The 23,906-nt window shown below is 41.8% G+C and overlaps 1 protein-coding gene across 5 annotated transcripts in view; it reads left to right on the top strand.

Annotated features, from left to right (window-relative positions):
* Window positions 1-23,906, top strand: part of raraa (retinoic acid receptor, alpha a) — a 162,367-nt gene that overhangs the window by 46,924 nt on the left and 91,537 nt on the right. For all 5 annotated transcript variants that reach the window (XM_055004885.1, XM_035955475.2, XM_035955476.2 and 2 more), the window contains one exon: window positions 22,744-23,602. In XM_055004885.1, the coding sequence (XP_054860860.1) occupies window positions 23,449-23,602 (154 nt within the window). In that variant the 5' untranslated portion in view covers window positions 22,744-23,448. The remainder of the gene's footprint in view (window positions 1-22,743; window positions 23,603-23,906) is intronic.

The following is a 23,906-nucleotide window of genomic DNA, read 5'->3' as shown; positions in this document are numbered from 1 at the left end:
GTCTCTCCCTCTTTTTCTCTCTTTCACTCTTCATTTTCACTAGTTTTTCTCAGGCACACTTAACTCTGTTCGGTATGCTATTTACTTTTGCTCAAACCCTCATTTCCTCCCCCCTGCTATCTTGGCTGTGCCTGTAGGAGGTGTTTGTGTGTTGCAGATGGGTCAAGAGGTGTTGTCTGTGCCGCTCCTGTGTTGTCAGGACAAATTCATCTAGATCTACCAGGAGATGAGACGAGGGGGCTGATGGCTGTCTAAATCGACCTCTGTGCTTTCCTTTTTTTCTCCTCAGTGTTTCCCCTGTTTTTTTTCTTCATCCCACCAAATCACTTTCAGCTGGGCTGCCACTCTGACAGGCTTCGTCTGCCATGCATTATTAGGCTGCGGACATTTCCAGACACTTTACGGCATATAGGCGAATGTGCGTCTGTGTCTACCACCTTGTCCCACTGGCAAACTCTGTTTTATTCCGTCTATTTGTCAGAATGTTTTACAATACTGCAAATTCCAGCAAGTTATACTTGCAATGAAATTGCCTGTCTGAGATTTGAATTTTAGTTTGCTGTAAATAAATGTTTTTCTACTCTCATGTTCATGTAACAGCTGTTTGTTTTGAATAAATAACAGTAATTGCCTCTGTAGCATCAGAGAAAAGAGTGCCTGCTTACAGAGACACAAACTTCATAAACATAAAATTGAAGTAAGAAGGCATTGTATCTCAACAACTCTCTGCTGTGCAGTGAAGATGCATCACAATGAATGCTCTGCACCTAAGACGTCAACAAAAAAAAATCAACTTAGATTTCTTCCTCTGTGGGTGTATGTGAGTTTGCATGAGGCACAGGAAACTGAGGTTTCATAAGTTGTGCTTGAGCAAATCAGTGTCCTTACTAAATCTCCAACTTCCTTCGACCACCACTCCCTTAAAAGAGAGAGAGAGAGACGCAAACAGAGAGAAAAAAAGCTGTAGTGAATGCAGGGAAGTGGAGTGGCCTTGGGAGGAAAAAAACAAGAAGCAGTGAGTGGAGCTAGTGGTGTGGGGTGTGGGCTAATCCACTAGTAATGGAAGTACTGTGTGTAGCATTTGATATTTCATCTGTTATAAAGTCCCCTGTGTGACTGGATGGGATGTTGCAAACTCACATGGGATTTCTGCCCCCCTAGGAGTTCAGCTTATAATGTGTTTACATGTTCTGTACAAGTTGGGCTCATCTATACAGTCGCCCATTTCCCTGTGTGCATACATGTGTGTGGGTTTGTGTGTGTGTTAGCTAGCTCCAGTTCCTGCTGGCCAATAATATAATGACTGTCTTTGGGCACTTTCCAGTCCCCTTTTCTTTTAACTCCCACACTACTCTGTACTTGATGTATTACTTTTTTCTCGTGGCGATGCTGGCGACATTATCCACCTCTTCTCTTGCTTATACACCAATATATCATTATTAGCTTCATTTCTCCCTCTGAGGTGCTTGCATATATCCAAACTGCAACACTGATGCTCACGGTAAACAAACGAACATCTGGGATTTTTACTATAATAAAGTAAAAGTAGGTAAGAGGTAATTGCACCAACACACTTGGAGAGTTCCCAGCATGAAGCCAAGTAAGCAGTCCCTCCTTTGTTCCCCTTGAACACCCCCTGTAAAATGTGTTTCCTAACTCATATTGCACAATGACTGTCCTTTTGCAACATCTATGACAAATGTAAGACGAGGGTTTATTCCAAACCCAATCTGCACTCCAACCAAGACTCAGCAGACTATCAAAAGCGTCCAGTTTGACACTCAACAGCATTGGCGCAGCAGAGCCGGGCAGCTAAGCCTGTAAATAAGTGGCAACCGTCTGTGAAGTTTATCTTGGCGAGAGGCGGCCCTTGTTGATTGCTCACCAAAGTCTGTGGTTGGAATCCCAGACAACACAATATAATCTCGCTTCCCAAGTCCCAGCAACTGCCTAAATGCAGTGTGGTTGAAGAGCTGGTGTGGGTAATTTTAGATTAGATGTGGCCTCCCTCTACAGGAGCTGTTAAGGCTTTGTAAGGTTCACACTCGGCCTGCCAAAGTGGTTTGTTAGAGTTGATTGTTTATTTTTCTTGGGAGGAGAGAGAGAGGGAGTTTGGTGCATTGTGGATGGATGACGGAAACACGGAATGTGGCTCGACCGTAAACTCATGGGAATTCTTAGTTCCTAGTTTCCGTTTTACAGCCGTAGCTTGTTTTAAAATGTCCGATGGTCAGGCGTGCAGTAATTTGGCACTATCCAGAACATTTCACAAGTTTTTATACAGGCCAATACGCCTAGCTGTTTCTTGGAGAGACATAAGACAGAGCCATTTTAATAAATGAACCCTTGGGATAGCAGAAACAAAGGATAATGCTTGGCTGCTCCTACTATTTTCTCTTTTCTTTGCCTCACTGGGTTTTGATTTAAGCACTTTTTATGAAGGTTTTTTTAAGATGTGGTTTGATCGCTGATTATCTACCTCCCGTGATGCAGGCTAGTGGAGGGGCAATAATGCAAGGAAGAGCATATGAAGAGTCTCTGTTTGCTGAGCACTCTCCTCCCACCTCATAGTTTTATGGTGGAAGATGCTGGGAGATATTAAATGGGCTGACGGAACCCTTTGAAGTTCCCTTTTTTATGATGGTGGTATATGGCTGGTAGTATGGGCTGCAGAGGAGGGGGGTCGTCTGTTCCCCTGACTGGTTGCAGAAGATGTGAAGGGGGGAGGTTAAAAATGAGGGGCTGGTGGTGGTGGAGGAGGAAAGGAGAAGGGCGAGGTGCTGATGGGAAATAGACGAATGGAGTGCCAGTGTCAGAAGTGGTCATGTGCTGAGGAAAGAGTAAAGGAGAATGAGAGGGAGGATGGAAGGAGGGCTTGACTGATTAACCTGTTTACCTCCCTGAAAATGCTCCGGGCGCCATTCTGATTAAAGTTCAGTCTTTCATCTATCATCGCCATGGCCGGCTTGAACCTTCAGAGCTGCCGATACCAAACACTGTCAAAACGATCGAACCTCCAACCTGCATCACCAGCACGCCCTCAAACAGCCAACCTAATGTTCTCAACCAACATTGTAATTTGCATCTCATCCTTCCTTGTCACTTCTTCACTTGGCAGGAACCCTCCTCCTTATTTTTCTCTTCTTTCTCTCCCTCTTTTCACTCATACATGTTGAGTTTGTATTGTTTCTCTTTATCTGCTCCTCCCACTCTGCTAAGCTTCATGCTCTCAAGGCTCACTAGGAAGGGTGCATGTGTGCCTCAGCTTGCTTCCTCCAGTGACGTGCTTTCCCAACTCAAGGCTTTTAGCACCTCCAGCATAATACGATTACACCCGTTTGGGGATGGGATATTGTCAACGGCTTTCTATAAATATCTTTCCAGTCCAGTCACAGTAACACAGCAGCACTACAAGCGGGCTGGGTGCAGCGATGGGCTGAAGTAGTGCCGCACACAGTGTTCTGGCCACTCGAGCACAAATGTTAGCCTTTAAAAGCTTTTTGCACTGTCATAAGCCCAGTATGTACGAGGACAGTCAGATGGGAAAGTAGAAGACAGGGCTTGGCCATTAAGTTCGACTTTGCACCATAATGGTTGGTGATGGCATGCAGATGCATCTTGAAGTGACTGTCCTTCAAGAAAAACAACAGCATTTGTCCGAAAACCTCATTTAGTTACATTCAAGTGAACCCTGTTCGTAATTTTGAGCATTGAGCAAGAAGGATGTTAGTTAAAAACCTCTCTGAAAAGCCTCAAAGCCATTCAGGGGAGGATGTTTGGACAGATGGGTGGGACACTTTAACATAGAACACTCTTGCTCCTTCTCTGTTTCTCACCATAAGTCAGCATTGTTGTCTTTTAACCATCATCATGTTCTTTCTGTAACCAAAGGTCCCTTATCATAATTGAATACAGCAGTTTATTGCATTTGATATACACCATGGCGAATGTCCTAATTATAAACTGCAGATTGAAAAATGTATCCACATCACATGTAAGCGTGTTTAAAAGAATCTTGCGCTTTCCAGCAGGAACATCTGTGGGGGTCAGACTACACAATATATGGGTACAATGGCACTCATGATATGCGAACATAGTTTTAAAGCAAGATAATGATTGTTGGTGTCTCAGTCAAGGTTAAGGTGCAACATTGGACAAATGTAACAAATGGCGTACAATGCATTGACAGTGACTTTTGATTAGGTGTTGAATTTAACATCTTGAATAGCTGGGCGTACAGGGTAAAAGGAAAGCAGATCTCTCAGGAAATAATAACTAAATGCTACTTATTCTTAGGCCAACAAATGCAGCAAACTGTTTTAAAGGAGGAAGGGGAGCCCCAGGGAGGTCAGTGCCTGCTCAGCACAATTATGATGCTAAACTTCCTCTAATCTTATGAATTAGTAATTTTAACCAATTTCAAGATGCTTTTAATCTTAATTTAGTGTTTAGTTTAACCTAAACCAAAATGTTTTCCAATACCTCTCTAGAAATTTTGCAAAGGAATAGTGGAACATAAAGAAACTGAAGATTGCAAGAGTAAAATCCCCTCTAGGTATAAATGGTAAGGAAGATCTAGCCTTGACATTTCATTTCAGTACAAAGATCTGTCCAACCTAGGCTTTTAAACAGCCTGTCACCTGATGTAGAATCAGTCACAGTATCAGTTTTCGCTTCATGTGGTTATTAGACGGTAATTTTATGTCATTTTTCACTGAGTTTGAAATTAGCTTTGTAATTATATTGTCAAACGGTTTCCATTCACAGTGTTTGATGTTGGTTTTTGCTACCACCAACTCTTCGCCATTGCATACTTATGCTGATGTTCATTCTTCCTCATGCATGTAGAAAATGTTGGCCCGATTGACTTAAATGCATTCTCTCCAGTGGTGCTCATCATCTTCACTTCTCCCCACTTCTCTGTGGGAAGTGACAGAAAATGAAATCAATGTGTTTGATCATGCTATCACTCGTCAGGCAGTCATCCCAACTATTCTGTTCTGTAAAATGCTTCTTTGTTTTCTTGCCCATTCTCCGTTTCTCTCTCTGGGCCTTTTTCACTTCATCTTCCACATTCTGTTTCTTCTGCTGTCAGAGAAAGTTGACTAAAAACACATGGGCATCAGCCTGCCCAGCCATGTCTCGACACATGATACTTGGTGTTATTCAGGCTGAACAGCAAAGCATAACTGGCTTCATTTATGTTATGTTTCTTGCTTTATGTGTCTAAAAGGCAAAGGTCAACATTGATTCCATTCCTTTGGCATTTTAACGGTTTGTTCTGTAAGAAATTATTTTACATTTTCCATAGTCACTCTGGTTGAGTTCAGAGATCCTGTATGGACATCAGAGTAACTGCCAGAAGAACAACCTCTACAGCTCTCCAAAAATCTGGACTTTATGACAAAGTGGTCAGATGGAAGTCTGTCCTTAGTGAAAAGCACATAAAAGCATACTTGGAGTTTGCAAAAAGGCTCTCCGATTGTGAAAACAATATTTTCTGGTCTGATGAAACCAAGACTAAACTATCTTTGCATTCAGAGCATCATGTCTGGAGATAGCCACTCATCACCTGTCCCATGCCATCTCAGTGGTGAAGTATGGTGGTAGCAGCACCATGCTGTGAGGTGTTTTTTCAGCAACAGAGACAGGGGGACTGGTTGACAGAAAGCTGAATGGGGCAAAGTACAAAGTACCCTGAATACCTTGCACTGCTGGTATTTTCTGCACTTTTACAGTTACTTTTATTCCACAAGCCACTTTATGCTAATGTCACTTATAGAGTAGAAATACGGTGTTCATTCATTTTTCATTCCTCATTCTTGTACATATTGTATATATTATTGTTATTATAATTTTTATCTTTACTGTACATATGGTTAGTGCTGCTCTGAAAGATTTTTGCTGCTGTAACAATGGAAATTCCCCTTGACCTGGGGAGTAATAAAGGACTATCTTATCTTATGAAAACCTGTTCCAGAGCATTTAGGACCTCAGATTGAACCAAAGGTTCGTATACCAACAGGTCAATGATCCTAAATACAAAGCTAAGACAGTGCTTGAGTGGCCCAGCCAGGGTGGTCCATTGATGGTCCATATCCAACCTGCCAGAGCTTGAGGGGATCTGCAGAGAAGACTGGCAGAAATCCCCAAGTCAAGTGTGCAAAGCTTATCTTGTCATACTCAAGAGGACTTGAGGCTGTAATCACTACCAAAGGTGCTTCAGCTAAAAAATAAACAGAATCTAAATACTTTGTCAGTGTGATGTTCCAGTTTGGCTCTTTGAACAATTCTCAAGAATTTCTAAAATTCAGTTTTTGCCCTGTCATTATGGGTTACTGAGTGATGAGGGAAACACAGTTTTACCATAAGGCTGCAACATAACAAAATGTGAAACAAATGAAGGGATGTGATTTTTTTCTGAATGCAGTGCAGATAGGAGTAGTAGGATGTTGTTGGCTTCATAGTACATAAGTATATTCAATATTTTGAATTGAATAGGTGCGGAGGTGATATACATGGTCTATTTTGAGCACATTTGAACATGCAAGTGCACATCTGTGTACACAAAATTAGCTTAGGGAGTGTTATTATTGGTCTACATGGACCCTAACCCTGAGGGTAACAGGAAAGGTTTAGGTAATTTCACTTCAGCCCAGACAGGCTATATGGTGTTACAGCAGCCTGTGATGGACTGATTTAATCCCACTGATGGTGCTCATAAGACACAGGAAGAGGGATAGACATGTGTGCGCGCACATACACACTAAGTCACCCTTCAGTCATACATGTGGATGGACATTATGTGGATTGTGTGTGTGTTTGACAGAGAGAGGTCAGCAGGGCTAACACAGTCCCCTGGCTGTTCTCAAGGTTAATGTGAGACTGACAGCGGCTGCTATTAGCAGCCTTCAGATGGTTTCCACCTCCCATATGCAGAGCTGATTCATCCTGGTGGCAGCAGTGCATTAAGATGTAACAGCTTACTCCCAGGTGTCACTCACCCCTTTAGACAGAGCCTACATCATAATTTTACATTTCCTATTAACTCCTATTGTCTACGCTCAACCACGATGGTCCATTAACGGGATAGGTGCTGCCGTTACTGCCTCATTCGCACGTGTCACTCAACTCGTCCTATATGTCATTATTTCATGTCATCCCATTGTCTGTTAATTGAAATACCACAGGCATTGTCTGTATGGGCCATTAAAGGGACAGGAGCCTTGTTCCTAAGTGTCGCCACTGCTTTAGGTACTAGCTCATTAATTTTGATAGTCTGTGTTTGACTTATACATGCACAGAGAGGTGGGGCTGAGGAGAGGAAAATATACGGCCAAGAACAAATGCACACTAACATGTTGTAGTCTTACCCAAATCACTGGAACCTCATTTACATGTTAATTCAAAGACATTAAGCAGATGCTGTTATCAAGTGCAGGTTGGTGTTTAGTGTCTTGCTCAAGGACACTTTGGAGAGTAGGGTTGCACTGTTGAATGAAGGCAGTCAGATAAAGTCATTTTCTGTTTTCATAGTTCATAGTCACATTTTATTTTTAGTTCCTTTGAACTGTCCCAGTATAGTATTTTTGTGAATCCATTATTTCTAATGACCATAGGAGAAGCTAGCACAAATTAGCAAGTAGCTTTTGTGGGAAAAATTAAGATAAAAGCTGCCTTGTAATGAGAAAAATCTTATTTATATGCACCAAACACTAACATGAATGTGTAAGCATTATTTAAATGAACATTTGGAGCTACTGAGGAGGAAAGTTTCTATGTGTAATATCCTATAAATTAAGCCGTTTCATACACACCAGTGCTAAGCATTGGGGAAGTGTGCCAGTGGTGTTCATATGAAGAGTGATGATGTTTTTGTGTCACTGTCGACCGGATGTCAATCAATCAATTAACCAATCAATAGTCATCTGGTGAGCGCCTAAGGACACTGGAGAAAATCTCCCAGAAACACTTGAATCAATTTCTTTTTACCGCAGCCATAGACTTACACCCAGGTGTGCAAACCACACAGACACACACACACACGTTTGCTCTTTCACTCATCCAGCTATGTATCTATACTTATGCAGGCTTTTGTGTTGAAGTCACTGCCTCCCACTCTTCCACATGCCCAAACTCCCAGGAATCAGATTGCAGTGCCATGGGAAAAAGAAAAATGAGTAAATTCTGTTTTTCCCCTCATTCCTCATCTCCTTGCCTCCTCCTTTCCCTCTCTCTCTCTCTCGCTGTCTTTCTCTCTGTTAATGGAAAGCAGCATTCCCTGGCTGCCGTCAACTGCTATAGCCAGCTACACTATAACACACTTAATAGATAGGCCTGGCAGCTTATGGAGCCCATGCATTTTTAAATGTGAGTTTTATGACTCCTGGAGAGCAGGCAAGGGAAGAGAGGCAGGAATATGCTTGATATTTGTTCCTTGAATGCATGTGTGTGTGGGAGAGATTGTGTCTAAAAAGAGAGAGAATATGGAGAGCAGAAGCACTGGAAAGGATAAATATCACAATCTTGCTCGTGTTTGCTTTCTATGGGGAAGTTGCTTGTCAATGTTGTCTTTCCATTTTTTATTTTCAAATACAAATTCTATTTGTGTGTGGCTTTCTTAATTAAAGATGCACACATGCACGCACACACACACACACACACACTTATAAGGTCAATCATGTCATAAAACCTGTTACTAAGCAGGATACTAGAAAGCTGAATCCAGCTGTTTTTTACATTTGTGCTGTGTTCTGCATGCTTCCAGCTGTCAGATTTATACTGTAAGTCGTGCGTGCATTTGTCTAATGTATTTTCCTAATCTTGCAGCTTTAGCATTTCTATATGACCTTCGGTCAGCTCAATCTCATACACACACAATGTTGGATAGATAAAGCATGTGCCCTACAGAGGTCATAGCATGTTGGCCACCAGTTGGTAGTATTCATCTCTGTCTGGCCTGACCCACAAACCCCTGCTTCCACACCGCTGTTCCATACAAGCATAAACACACATGAATACACACACATACACACAGTGGCAGTGTTTTAGGTGATCTCACTGTGCCCCACTTACTGTTGCTGTCGGCCTGCTTGTTTTGCTGATGGTGAACTATGGAGCGGCAAAGAATGACATGCAGAGTGGAGTGTCGAGTGCAGTTTGCTCAGGGGTGTTAAATGCAGACAATGCCACAATGGGCAGCAGCTCCGGGTGCTGTCATGTGACATGTGCATACACTAGTATATAGCCGATGATCCCATTCTGCAACATGCAGCTGACATTTCATCCTGACATGTGTATAGAAACACTACTATTTGCTGAGTTAGTGCAGTCTGCTCATTCTGGTCTGTTTTGTAGTTGTCACTCACATTTCCACACATCTGCAAACATATTGAGCTGTAAACCCTCAAAGGTTACAGCTTTGGTGATGGAGGAAGTGCAGCTTATTATTTTACATTAAATCATATCATTCATTTTAAGTGATTGATTGTGTTGATGAAAGGTTTTAGATGTAAAGTGTATTTTGAGGTCTTATTTCAATAGAAAGGCATTAGCCAACATCGAACAGAACTACTATGCTGGTTCATAGGAAATAACATACCATCAGTGGAAAAGTGCCTGCAACATAAATAGAAGAGGAATAGTCTAGAGAGTATAGCATTATAACAAAGCCTTCATTCTAAACACCAAATGCCATAACTGATCAGGATATGATGATGGTGTTGGGTGATTCCACTTTAGTGACAAACAAAAGATTTTTTTCATTGCCATTATTGTTGCATATGACTGCAGCAGAGGGAAATTAAAATGACATTAGAGATCTTTAAACTGTAATTGCTCCAAAAGACATCGAGCAGAAAGTATCAAACACAGCTGTGTCAGTTTTGCTGGACTGTGACGGCATATTACCAAAGGATGAGGGGTCAGCTGATATTGTTTTTTCAGGGTGGATACCAATTGTTAGTAATCAAAGAGATCAACTGCTGATAGATGTAACCATAAATATAAAAATCTCTGTGACAATTTAGACTAACACTATCCCCAAGAAAAGAACTTGAAATGGCTGTATATATTTTGATTTTAAATGCGTATAATTAAAAGAGGACTGTTAAATGTTTATTCCTTTGTGTTTATAGGCTATTACTTGTGACTTTGAACCAATCAGATAGTGCTGATGGCAAAACATTGGTCCAAACTGGTTACTACAGATAGAGACAGGAGGCTGCATTAGAGCTAAATTCACACATTTTTAGATTAATTAATTTTATCAGGAATCGGTTAAAATATATAATGCCAAATGTTTGATTTGATTATCCATCAGTCAACAAAAGTTACAGTTAGACTAAATTCAGATCAACTATAGCCCTGAAAAACATGCAGCAGCCTTATTTATGTGAATGGAGACAGTCTGTTGATGCGGCGGTGTTACAGAGGTTTATCTGGAAAAAACAACTTGCACAAGCCTCAACGTTTGGTGCCACATAATGTGATGTAAACTGACAAGGGGTTGTATTGTCCAAATACATGCAAGCACACATGCTGTATGGATCACTATGTAATGTGATGCAGTGTTTCTACTGTTTACCTTTTCATTGCAATGAAATATAAAACAGCCAAAGATTAGATAACTTTGCCATATAATCATGTAAGTATTACAAACCATTGTCCCATGTTTTGGTGGTGAATGAATCTGTTCAAACCCAACCTGGACTTAGAGGATCATATGTGAATGTAACTGAGGCCACACATCTCACCCCTCAGCATCTTATCTGTTTTTAGTTATCTAAGATTGTTTTTAACAGAAAGTGTTTTTTTTAATGTCATTTTTACACAATCATCTCATTGTTGCACCAAGCATATAACAGCAGTTTCATGAACAAATGAGCAATTTAGACATTTGTCCTTGGTGAAATAATAGAACCTTCAGTTTGGTAAAATGGCATGAAGTGTTTTGTCACTTGTGTACCTTCATGCACTTGAGTATTTTCTTCCTGTGTCCTTGTCGGTATGAAAAGCAGATGAAGCCCTGCAAAAATACACACAGTCACAAACGCACCAGTGTAGATCATTCAAGTAATTGAATTTAGCTTTCTGGAAACAAGACACTAACAAGCCCTGTGGAAATACAGTGACATTTCGTGTGGTGAGTTAAACCGGCTTTTTGCCATGCACACACACCCTGTGTACACACACACACACACACACAATGCTTGATGCCAACACAGTCACACTTCCACAATCGTGGCTGCAGCACAGACAGGTTCATGCATAAACACACTCATATCGGTGTACGGTGCAGCACAGAACAGTTGTCACACATGAGTGCATTCGCACAGATACACATGTAGCCAGAGGAAAATGTGCATATCCACACTAAAGTACTAGCTATTGCTCACATCTCAATGGAGCATTTTGAGTCTAACATCTACATTTTGATGCAAGTTTAGGTTATATTATCTTAAAAATACTGGCGTTGTCATTGAAGTTGCCTGTAGAAACCACAGACTGTCCCTGTTAAGAGGGCACACCCGCTCTGAGGAGCAGATCTTGTTTGATCCTCCAGCGGGCAAGTGGCGGTATAAACAGGAAGGGGCCCAGCACTTTAGTGCGTCATTTGCTCTCGTGTCATTGGATCTTCTGTATTGAAATGTGCTGCAGTGTTTCGCATAACACTGTTAGCCCAGTATCCTGGGTAGGTACACAAAGGTGACATGACGTTATAGGGAAACGCACAGACAAAAATACATGCACAGTGAATTAGCAATGACACTTCCTCTAGAGGCAACTGTGTTCTGGTCCCTTATGAGAATGAAGTGATGTAAATGCATCAGTAAAGGTGCGTGCAAGGATCTGTGTTTCTGCATATAAAATATAAAATATGACTCTTCTTTGCAGAATTGTTTTAATTCAGCAACACTGGAGGGTTTTGGAGCATGAACGGCCTTTTTTAGGTCATGTCACAGCATTTCAATCGGATTCAAGTCCAGACTTTGACAAGGCCACTCCAAAACCTTGTTTTTTTTTTTTAAAGCCATTCAGGAGTCAACTTTCTGGTGTGTTTTGGATCGTTGTTCTGCTGTAGAACTCAAGTGTGCTTCAGCTTGAGGTCATGAACTGATGGCTGAACATTCTCCTTCAGGATTTTCTGGTAGAGAGCAGAATTCATGATTCCATCAATTACAGCAAGTCGTCCAGGTCCTGAAGCAGCAAAGCAGCTCCAGACCATCACACTACCGCCACCATGTTTGACTGTTGCTGTAATGTTCTTTTTCTGAAATGCTGTGTTATTTTTATGCCAGATGTAACGAGACACACACCTTCCAAAAAGTTCAACTTTTGTCTCGTCAGTCAATAGAATATTCTCCCAAAAGTCTCGAGGATCGTTCAGATGTTTGTTTGCAAAAGTAAGACGAGCCTTTATAGTCTTTTTGGTCAGCAGTGGTTTTCGCCCAGTCTCTTTCTTATTGTTGAGTCATGAACATTGACCTTAACTGAGGCAAGGGAGGCCTGCAGTTCTTCAGATGTTGCCCTGGGTTCCTGGATGAGTCGTCACTGTGCTCTTGGGGTAGTTTTGGTAGGCCGGCCACTCTTGGGAATGTTCACCACTCTCCATGTTTTCCCCCAAGTTTTTACATTTGTTTTGGTATAAAACAGGCATGAGTATATATATATGATTTCATTTGATAATTGGCAACATAATCATTAACGGAAAAAGTTACTTGCATTCTTACAGGTAAAAACAAAAAACAGCATTTTTCCAGCTTTATTATCGTAATATCACTATCAGGTCATACCCAGGTCATTGTCACATTGTTGTGTTGAGCAATGTATGGAAAATATAGTAATAGTTTAATTTGATCCACATTACTCTGCTCTGTGTTCGAAGAGGAGTATTTTTATATTTATACTGTAAGCAGTTACCCCCAGGCTTTTTGTGCCTTTGTGAGAACCCACGGTTGAACCTGCAGATTTTAGAACAAATCCCAAAAACATGCTGAAGGAACTTTATACCCTGAGGTTTTGTCAGATAAAGTATTTAAAGAGGTAAGTTAGCTCGAAGAAGGTATTGTCAGGACAGTGCCAGATGGTTGTTAAGTCCGGACTGAATGAGTGGAAGCAGTTTTGTGACTATTGGGAAAGAATAACATGCACTACAGACCCCAGACCGCAGGAGGCATGACTCCCTCACCACTAGGAAACCTCAGGGCTTTCTGCTCCATGTTCTCTTTGCTCTTTCTTTGCTCCTCATTTAGTCGTCTCCTGTCAGGTTTATCATTGCCATATTGCATTCATTTTCTGCAAAGCTCTTTTGCATCTGCTCTCCCAACACTTTCTCTCCCTCGCTGTCGGAATGACTCACTTTCTATGTCCCCTCAATCCAGAGCACGTTTAGCCTTTAGCTCCATCGCTGCGAAACCCCACCACCACACCCCTCTCACTTGGCTCCCTTCCCTCTTTTCTTCCCAGCTCTCTCCCTCTCACCTCTCCACTCGCTTCATATTTCATATTAAGCAATCCTTTCCATGGAGCCAGCTGTGTAAACAATGGGGACCAGCCCTCCATGTTTTCTCAGAATGAGAGAAAAATGCCGGAAAAACCTGGATACAAGGAGCTCGCCGCACGCCGTCCACACGGATGATCTATGGCCCTTTGTCTCTCCGACCTCCTTTGAGCACGAGTGGGACTTTCTGGGCAGAGATGTTGGTTTTTGTGTGTGTGTGAGGCTGTGTGTTAAGTATACGGGAGTGTTTATGCGGGTATGGGAGCTTTCTGTTACCATAGCCCCCTGCAAATATTGACCAAGCCGAATAGCTACAGTGAGTAGCTTGAAAGCAAACAGTGCATGTCGTGTTCGGCCAAACATGCACGTACTTTTGTCACCAGCTGCATTCTAACTGGAAATAATATAGCTTGCTTGGTGTCTAATATGCACAAAAACACCACGCGACTTCCCCCATTTCATGGTTCTTAGGTTCTGATATTGATCATTAGAAAGCAATGTCAGCTGTGCATCACACAGAACACTTATATTTAGCAGAAGCTCTGAATCCATGTTAGCCTGCTATCTATAGCGCCATAATCTGTCTACCTATACTACCAGCAGCCTATTTTTACACCGACGTTCCTGGAAGTTGCTGGAGTTCCAGGGATTTAACTGTCTTTATCTGATACCCTTTATTTAAGGGCTGGGTTAGTGGGCAACTTTAGTTGTAGGTTTTACTGACTTTGGTTGACACAGTTTGAGAGAGTGTGTGTAGGTGTGCATCTGTCAAGGTTTGGTGTTTATGGGTCTGTATACGTGCATGCAGGTGGGCAGATGGCACAGTTCTGCACGGACAGCCACAGTCATACTCATTTTGTGTGAAGGAAGCAGGCTACCGTCTTACCCTGACACACACACATACACAGCTCATCCCTGGGTTTACTTTTTGCAGGTGCGGTGCTTGCTGGCATTTGAGATAATTAAAGGCTGACCTTTCTGAGGTGAGGCAGAAATGTCACCCAGCCTGCTTCTCTGACAAGTGGATTCACCCCACAGGGGGCCTGGGCAAAACGGCTGAAGATTCTCACCACCCTGGATATGCACTTAGCACCCTTTAGCCTTCTTGCGCCACACTTTCTGACTGTCAGCGAGAAGTAGCTCCCATCCCCTGCTCTCTCACCCACAGCGCAACGGCTTTCTGAGATTTTGATCATTTCAAGACTACACAGGTGGAAGGAGTGCTGAGATGGAAGTAATGTTGGGTCAGATAGTTTGGAGGAGCGCTTCTCTTACTTTTCACTATAAAAATAGTAGTGTAAAGGCTTGAAAACGTATCCAATACACAGTTGAAAATCTGTAGATAAAAAAAATTATCAATAGCTGTTTCAGGACTGTAAAGTCTAATGCACAAATGCAATTTATTGTAGACAGGTGCGTAGGAGCAGAACCCCCACACACTGTCTTTTTACTCACACTGAACTTTATTCAAAATACGAAGTTTTATGCAGAGTAGGATTACTATTGCAACAATACGTCATCAGCAGGGTATAACTAACCTGTGCCCTAACAGTCTAATCCCAGCTCATTTAACCAGATCAATCCAATGTTTGGCAAATTCGGCTTCATAATATGTTGAATTTACAGTTAAGTCTAGTGAAATTGTTTTGTTTTTGTAAATCCTTCACCAAAGGCAGAAGTGGGTGACTTAAAACAGCATTCCAGCAATTTGGGTTGGTGGTTTGGCCAGAACTTCAACTTCAGTGACTGTCTGTGTTTTTGTATGGAAAAGCCTTCCCATTTGCATTTGCCGTTTGTGTTTATGTCTGTGCCCTGGTGAATAATGACAGCACAACATTGTGTCACTACAGTTTTGTGCCATTTTAACCTTTTTGATAAACTTTTCAAAAGGCTGGAGAGGGAGAAGAGCTCAGGGTTAGAGGGTTGTTAGAAGGAAATTTCCTGGATCAAGTTTGAACCCAAGAAAGTGCAGTTATTTGACAATTAACCACTGATACACCGGCACCAACTACATCCTTCTTAAGCTAAGATAATACTGCTTACACTGACAGTATATTTGATTTTGTTATACTACTTTCTAGTCTGCTTGGAGTCTGCTTAAAGAACACATTCCACACATGCACAGTAGATTGACATTTATGTACTTGGCACACTTCCACTATTATAAATGGCCTTTTTTCCCAGTGCGTGCATGTTGGTGTCCTTTTAGCGTAGCATCCATGACAGTAAATTGAAGCGTACTGGGAAACCCAAACAGAACCTCCCATGCACCTTCTGGCGACAAAGTTTGTGTCACTTGGACCAAAGCAGCTAGCTTAATTTCTTTCATTCATTTTTTAGACTACATCATTAAAGGCGGCTCATTTTCTGTGTAACTAAAGGAGATTTAGGATTGCTAATATAGTGTCTCTCTGAGGTTGCTTTGAATAATTGTAACTACGGTCTGTTTCAGTGTATCTTCGTCATCATTTAATAATCAGATAATTCAAGCTAAGGATATCCAAAGGTAGTGACCTTCTCTGACTCTAAAGCTTCTCACTAGCCTACTGAGACCCTTTCTAGCCTAAATAATTCACGTCTATTAGCTGAAATCCTGTACCAGTGACTTGTCAAAGTGTCCCTCTCTGCCCCCACCCCCTCTCACCTCACCACACATGTGGCCCACTCTTTATGCAAAACCCATCCCAGCTGCGCCAGTAATGTACAGTAAATGCAGTGTACTGTAAGACACTCCCTGAGGATGCAAAGATGACATGCATATGTGATTCAGGACATGACTTGGGCACGCATTAATGAGCACTCATGCACGGGATGCATGCGTGATTGCACACACCACGCTCTGACTCAGACACTTGTGGATATATAAGCATGTGTTGGTCTTCTACATGTAGAAATACATCATGTCACCTACAACAATACACACACACACACACACGCACAAACACATGTATGTACACATTCATGTGTACATTTGCTCCCACAATATCCTGTCTCTGACGTATATGTCCACCCACGCTGCTGTTCTCATAAAAATTTCAATGCGTCGTGCTCGAGCATCGTCCATTATGTGTACCCCTGCAAAGCCATTCAGGTGTGACTCAGAGCCCACTCTGTGGTGTTAAAGACGGCCATCAACTTTGAACTAGCAGCCTGTAGCCTTTCCTGTGGAGAGGCTTTTGTACAAATCTATGTGGATTTCATGGTTTGGCCATTACGGTGAAATTGTTAGTGAATGTTAAATGGAGAAATCCAATGTCACTGTGGTGCAAATAGCAACGACAGTGGAGTGAAAGTAAATATGAAGCAGCATTTCTATCATTTAAACAGCAGGTGCAACGTATTGGCCATATTCCAATGACATGCCTACAGGAAAGTAACAGCATTCATGAAGAAGCAGGTGTCATATAACAACATGATAGCAATAGACCTGATACTGTGTTTATTGTTCTTCGATATTTGTTACCCTAGGCTGTTGTAAGCTGAACTACATAGCACTGAGGCTTCCCATAATGATCAGTTCACGATACTGTGTTGGTATAGAACTGGAGAATGCGGTTTGAAGGAAATAACATTCCCTCACAAAGATCATTGACTGTAATGGCAGCTAATAGACTCATGTAAGATAGAGCCATCCTACATAATCATGCTTTGTGAGGCAGTGGCATTATATGAAGCTAATTCCACTGGACTAAAGAGAATCAGCTACACACAACTGCTCAGAAAGATATGTAGCAGCAGCAGCCATATGGCTAACTGGTCGTCAGGTGAGATATAGATTATAGATGTTGCTGTGTGCATGTGTTCATATTTATGTGGGCATTTGTTAATATGTCAAAAGTCGCACTGTGCTTTTTTTCTCTAGGTCTTGACAACAACCAGTGTCTGTTTAACTTTCTGTCAGTGACCTCTTTGAACTTTGTTTATGCATGCATCTACAGACACGTGTCTCTGTATGTCATGCGTTACATTTGCCATCCCCCGTGGCTGTTCACTGCGTTGTATGCCCGTCCACCCTGACCTCACGCTGCCATTTGCTGCTTTCCCTGATTATTAATTCAGTGTTTGCTGTCCCAGCCAATTACAGTCTCTCATGTCTCCTGACCTCTAACCCATCCCTCTCCCTGCCTGTTACATGCCAAACAGAGTTAAGAACAAGTGACCCAGATAGTTTGTTTATCTTTGCTTCTGCTGCAAGTGATCCCATACATTCCCTCAGGAGCTGCTCTCCATACAGCACCTTGCCTGTGTGCTTCTAAGTATTGCTGAAATGAGTTTGGCAGATATGGGCTAGGAATTCTTAGAAGATCTTTGAAAAGATGTACATTAATGGCTTGATTCCAGGCCCTGGGGTCCCTGTGCATTTCTCTTGGCTCCACTATTGCATCACCCCGTAACCTTAGACTATTGCACTCTATTTCTGTTTTTATACTACAGTGCTCCATGTTTTAGCTGCAGTGCTGTATGTGCAGTAAGCTGATGTGTGAATTAATTTTTTATGTGGCATATAGAAAGCTCACATACCCGTTTGTTACGCTTGTTTTCTTTTTATTTGTTATCATCTCCTTGTGTTTGTACTTGTAGCACGCGTGTTTATGTGAGGCATATCGGCCTTAGCAGCGCTTGAGCAAATACACTGCACGATGAAGACCAGCAAGCGTGCGGCATTACGCACACAACTACTCCTCTTTTGTCGTCTTCATATCAATGACCTTTCTGTGTCAGCTGTAGCATATAGTACACATACATCATACGATGGGAGGCATCTGCCTTTGAGATCGGAGAGCACCCTGACAGAGGAATGGAGCAAAGATCATTGTGTGAAGAAAAGAGGGAGAAAAGAGATGTGTGCATGAAGAGACAAAGAGCATATACAGCAGTGGATGTCTGTTCCTGCTTCAAGTGGATATGTTGTGTGCATACATATGCTCATATTGACACATATATTCAAAGCGTGTGTAACATGTTGCATGTTCACAGATGTGTGCAGGGATTTCAGCCTACCCCATCCAGTGTGTTATGAGCTGTTTGTGGAATTGTGATTGGTTTGTGTGCATTGACAGCAAGGAGGATGTGGAGTGCACGTCAGCAGCTTCACCCAGCTTTTGTGTTACGTGCGCAGTTTTCACAGCAGATTATCCAGGTCCTCAGTTGTGCCCTGGATCCTCGTATAGTGGTGTTTGTTTGATCCGTGTCTGTGTGCCTCAGATTGTGTGTATGTGTGTGTGTGTTTTCTCCTAACCGCTGGCAGAGAGATTACACAGGTGCTGAGCTGCATTCTGCTTGTGTCCACACTGTTGAGGCTTGCGAGCGGCTGTGCATGGATGAGTGCAGAAAGGTCTACTGATTGGATAATGTGTTTGAAATGCTTCAGCTGCAACAATCAGACATTGTTTACATGCATCAGAAAATGTTGTTCAGCTCTCAGCTTTAGACATGTGGACCTTATTCATGAAACACTCAAATGAAAAAAAAAAAACACAGACTACATACATTTTTTTGTGTGTGGGATTCATGAATATTTTTGAGATTTAGGCAAGAAACACTTTCATAAGAACACTTGTAACTCTCTGAACCCCAGGAATTCCTGTACTCAGCATGGACTTATTTGTCACTACTAAATATTCCTGACTAATGGTGTGATTTTGGTGATTTTGTAAGACAGCAAGCTTTTCAAACCTGCCTTATGTTTTTGGGGTTCAAAGGGTGATATGGATATCTACAAAATAACAAATAAAACTAAATTAATGTTGGAGAAAGCTAGATATTTTAATAGTATTGCTATGTTTAACAGTTTTATGTTTAAATAATGTCTGCTTGAGAATAATAGGCAAAATAGTTCATTCTATAGTATATATTAGATGACTTACCATTAATTGTTGATAGTTTGATTACCTGAGCTTGATGCTGAGTTTTGATACGGTTCAATGATCCTGTTTGAAAGTTTAGCATCTCTAAACAAGCCTGCCTACTCAATCAAAGTCATGTGACTAGAAATTTTTATTCACTATTTGTCCTGTTAGGCTGGTGTTAAACCTTTCAAGTAGACTAGGGTTTGCTGATCTACTGTGCATGTATGGAACATGTCCTCCAAATGGATTCCAGGTGGGCTAGAAAGTAGCACAATAGGAACAACAACATGATCAACAACATGCCCACGGTGTCTGCAGCTGTCCATGTATGCTTCTGCAAGGGAGTATAACCAAGCTATTAGTCTGTTGCTGTCCACTGCAAAATATAATCAAAGCTGGCCATGCTGCAGCTTTTTTTGTTTGTCCCTGTTTATTTACTGTGACACCAGTAAAAAGGAATTGGGCGTGTGTGCGCTGCAACAAAGTTGCTGCTCCTGCTGTAAGTCTGTGAGTATGAGATGCCACTTATTATTCAGACCCACCTCTTATGGTGCTCACACTAGACTATGTAATAATAGCTGAGAAGGAAGTGGTCCATTTTAAGCCTGTGGGTCTCCCACTGTCCCAGTCAGCTGTAATTCCTCATTGAAATACTCAGTTCAGTGCATGTGGCCTCTGGGTATTACATTAAAATATATATGGCTTTACATCACTTTAGTGTGTATTTTTGACAATGCTGATGCATTTTACATTATCGCATTAATGCGCACTGTGGAGTGTATCAAAGCCATGTTTTATAATGGTAATGGTTATGTACTAGTCTGTATTATGTAAGCAGAAATAATATCTTATGGCCATTGTCAGTGTGTAACTCTTAACTCGCTTTTGGATTAATAGGTGACTGGTAAGGAAAGACACTTTAAGGCTTTAAAAGCAAATAAAACTATGCCCAGCTCCCACGGGCTTTAAAAAAGTCTGTAAAAGCTTTTGAACTAATGCATGTGCCCCTTTCAGCTCACATGCCCTGACCACTATACACACCAGCTCACTGACAGGGTGACATGAGAGCACTTTGGCAATGAGCAAATAAAAATAAGGCTGCTAATAGAGAGCGTCTAAAATGAGCTCCATCTTATTAGGAGCCATATCAGTGCTACACATACACTACTGTCTGTACTTAGTCACACTGTCATGCAGATGGACATTCTTATAATAGTTTAATAACCTCTTGCTGTCTGGATATAAATACACAGTCACACATCCATGCATGCAACAATGCGCAATAGCTGTGTAGAGCCACAGCACAAAATGCATTTGATTCACCGTAAAGGCTATAAAATTGTAACAGGCCTCCGTTTTATTGGCCAATTCTTTTCTATTGGTTTGTGTTCATGCCACATGAATTGCAGGTTTCTTTGACTTTGCACATAAAATGAGTAACAAAGTCTGCATAAGGAGAATGGAGAGGTGGTGCTGGTATCAGTAACAGACCTTCACTCAGGAGACTGAAGCTCGAGTGCCACGTTGGACCATACTTTTTTGTATATTCAAACCACTGCTCATCACCAATGCCGCTAATAGGAGGCACAGTTTGTAGCCCCAACAGCCCCAAGCAGTTTCTGGGCGTTTTTAGCTACTGTCACATTTTTGCTAATTTTGGGCTCATTTTTCACTGCAATATAAAGTTGTGTAAAACAGTACCAACCATTAATAGAAGTAGAGAGAACTCAAACATGTCTTCTGTGTATTTTACGACCTGGAACCAACATTTACAACATTCCATTACAACTTTCTATTTACTCACAGGCGCAAACAATACTTTGGAAAAAAACGGTGACTCTATATGATATTTTATTGCTTATATTTTCAATTTCTTTCCATACTTGTCTCCTATCAGCTCTGTGTAAACACAGCCTGCAGTTCAGCCAGAATTTCCTGAATTCTTGTCACTTGACTAATGGTCACTGCTTACCAAGTAATGACTTTACAGTTACAGCAACAAGAACAGAAATGTTGCTTTTTACTGATTCCAGTTAGCTTAAACAAATGTTTTTGGTCAAACTTTTACATGTGATATGTGGAATAGTGTGAATTTTATGAATTCTGATGAATCATTTTGTTTAAATTTAGGTTCTGGCTACAATAAAAGGTGTGATTTTGGCAGTTGCTTTTAAAGAAAACTTACAAACTTGCTGGTAGGTACTTGGGATTTAGAGGGTTAAAGAACAGTTTCCACAGTATTTTCTACTTATCGTAACACAAGTCAAGTAGCTCTAGTGAAGATGGTGGCAGCTGTTTTACAACATATAAAATAAAATAAGTGGCACAGTGGGTTAAATGAGGGAATATAACCCATTTATACTAAAAATAAATAAAGCTATTTTGTTGTCTCGTGATGGCCAGTCACTTTATTGAAATCTTTAATGGTGGTTTTTCCCGAAATTTGTCATCCATCTATACATGACGGCCTGCCACCAGTGCGCCCCTCTCACCTGTCATATCCTGATGCTTTATATACTTCATACAAGTGGGAGCAGGCACGCAAACGTGTCTAACTTGACCCCTCTCGCTTTACAAGAGTTCATCCATGATGTCCTGGTGTGATTCATGCTAGAGTGCCACATTCCTGAACAAAACTGCTCATGCAAAGACATATTCCTCTTGTTTTTTCGGTGCGGTCTGTGTGTGCGTTTCAATGCTTCGTAGTTTTACTGCTGTGCATTACATCCACTGACTCATAAAAAGGTCAGTGCTGCAAAAAAAAAAAGTTCTGCTCATGTTATGACAAGCTGTTTTGAAGAAATAGCTTCTCTTCTACTCTTGTATATATTGTGATGCTAATGTAGCGTTTTATGATAATTGTGTCCTCTTTGTGTATGGTTGTCAGTGCCCCTGTGTCTCCTCCTGCTTTCTGTGGTGATTACAGGTCTGTTTTTTCATGTCTTGCTCTTAATTTGGAAGTAAACTCTGCAGCAGAAATCTCTAGCGGTTCCTAGAATGGTGCCTTGGGTCTCACCTCTGGCTTCTGCAACTGGTGTAATTAGCAAAGTTTTCTTTTGTGCTGCTCTCTTCATTTATGTTTTGGCTTGCCTCCCACAGTATTTGTAGTCTGTCACTGTTAATGAGCATGTATATGAGCACACAAAGCTGTGAGGAGACATCACACACCCACTGCTCTCTTCGCAATTTTAACACTCCATTAGATAATTAAGGCGGATGGGGTGTTTTTGTATCATTTCAGATGAGACATTACCATTAATTAGCGTCAAAAGAAAAGAACTGTTTTGCTCAAGCAGTTAAGTACAAAGGGAAGTGATCTCTTTACCTTGTCACTGAAGCACTAAATGATCTCTCTCTATATCTCTCTCTCTCTCTCTGTTTTTTTTTTCATAGGCAGGGGCTTAGCAACTGCAAAGAGGGGGCCCGTCCAAGGAGAAGAGCTTTTTCTTGGCATCATGTGATCTGCGCTTTCCCTCGGAGTGCTCTGCAGTGGAAGAGTGAATCTACGCACTTGTGAAAGCATCACAACCACTAGCACCCCTATCACCACTATCACCGCTCCTGACTGCTGCCATCAAAGCCACCTTTTCTTGACTCGACTTGCCTTCTGTCTCTCTCTCTCCCCCTTCATCTCGGAGATAAGGAATGGCCTTGCTGCTTTCGTGCCTTTCCAACGCCTCTCGCAAATAAGGCCTTTTAGCTTCTTTCACAATACCAGAGAAAGGAAGGATAAAACACTCTGCAGTCCCCTTTATACTTCTGCTCTGTGCCTTGTTTTTTTTTTTTTTTTATCTTTGTGTCCTCAGTAACTCAAACCTCAACAAACACATTCACTAAACCAACAGGATTTTTTGTTCTGGTGACATCTACAGCAGCTTTTTTAAGGACAACCTTTTCAAACGTGAGGGGATTTTTTTATTTATTTTTTTGTTACACAAACTTTTCCTGGCAGTGTTTTGGAGTATCTACTGATCCAGCATCCCTATGGGGGATTAAATCGTTACAGGAATCCATACTGACTCCTCTTTGGCTCTGTTGCGTCTTGTTAAGGAGTTTTTTCATTGAGGTCTGTTTGTGACTGAGGTGGACTGAGCCAGCATGGCAGGGAAGGGTAACCCAGTGCCGGGGCCCCACCTCAACGGCTTCCCCATGCCCACGTACTCCTACTTCTTCCCACACATGTTGGGAAGCCTGTCACCTCCAGCCCTGCCAGGACTGCCCATCAGTGGCTACAGCACCCCCTCTCCAGCCAGTAAGTAAACTTTTCCCTTTTACACTTTTTGCTCACTCTCTGCTGGTTTGAGTTTCAGCTGTCTCAGGCTGCACTGTGCTCTGGCTATTGAGTGACAGGTGGTGGGGAGAAGATTTACTTTCCTTTGTATGTGTGTGTCCTGGTTTACCTGTGCGGCTGCGGCACACGGTTTCCTGTTCAGCTCCCCCGCTGTGTGTGCGTGTGCGTGTGTGTGTGTGTGTGTGTGTGTGTGTGTGCTGTGCCTGTGAGTCTGCTGGTAAAAGAACACTTTCATCTCATCCTGTTTAGATCATTCCTGTTTGAA

The sequence above is a fragment of the Amphiprion ocellaris genome, chromosome 18 (genome assembly GCF_022539595.1).
Source record: "Amphiprion ocellaris isolate individual 3 ecotype Okinawa chromosome 18, ASM2253959v1, whole genome shotgun sequence".
NCBI lineage: Eukaryota > Metazoa > Chordata > Actinopteri > Pomacentridae > Amphiprion > Amphiprion ocellaris.
This window is presented reverse-complemented; position numbering and strand designations above follow the sequence as displayed.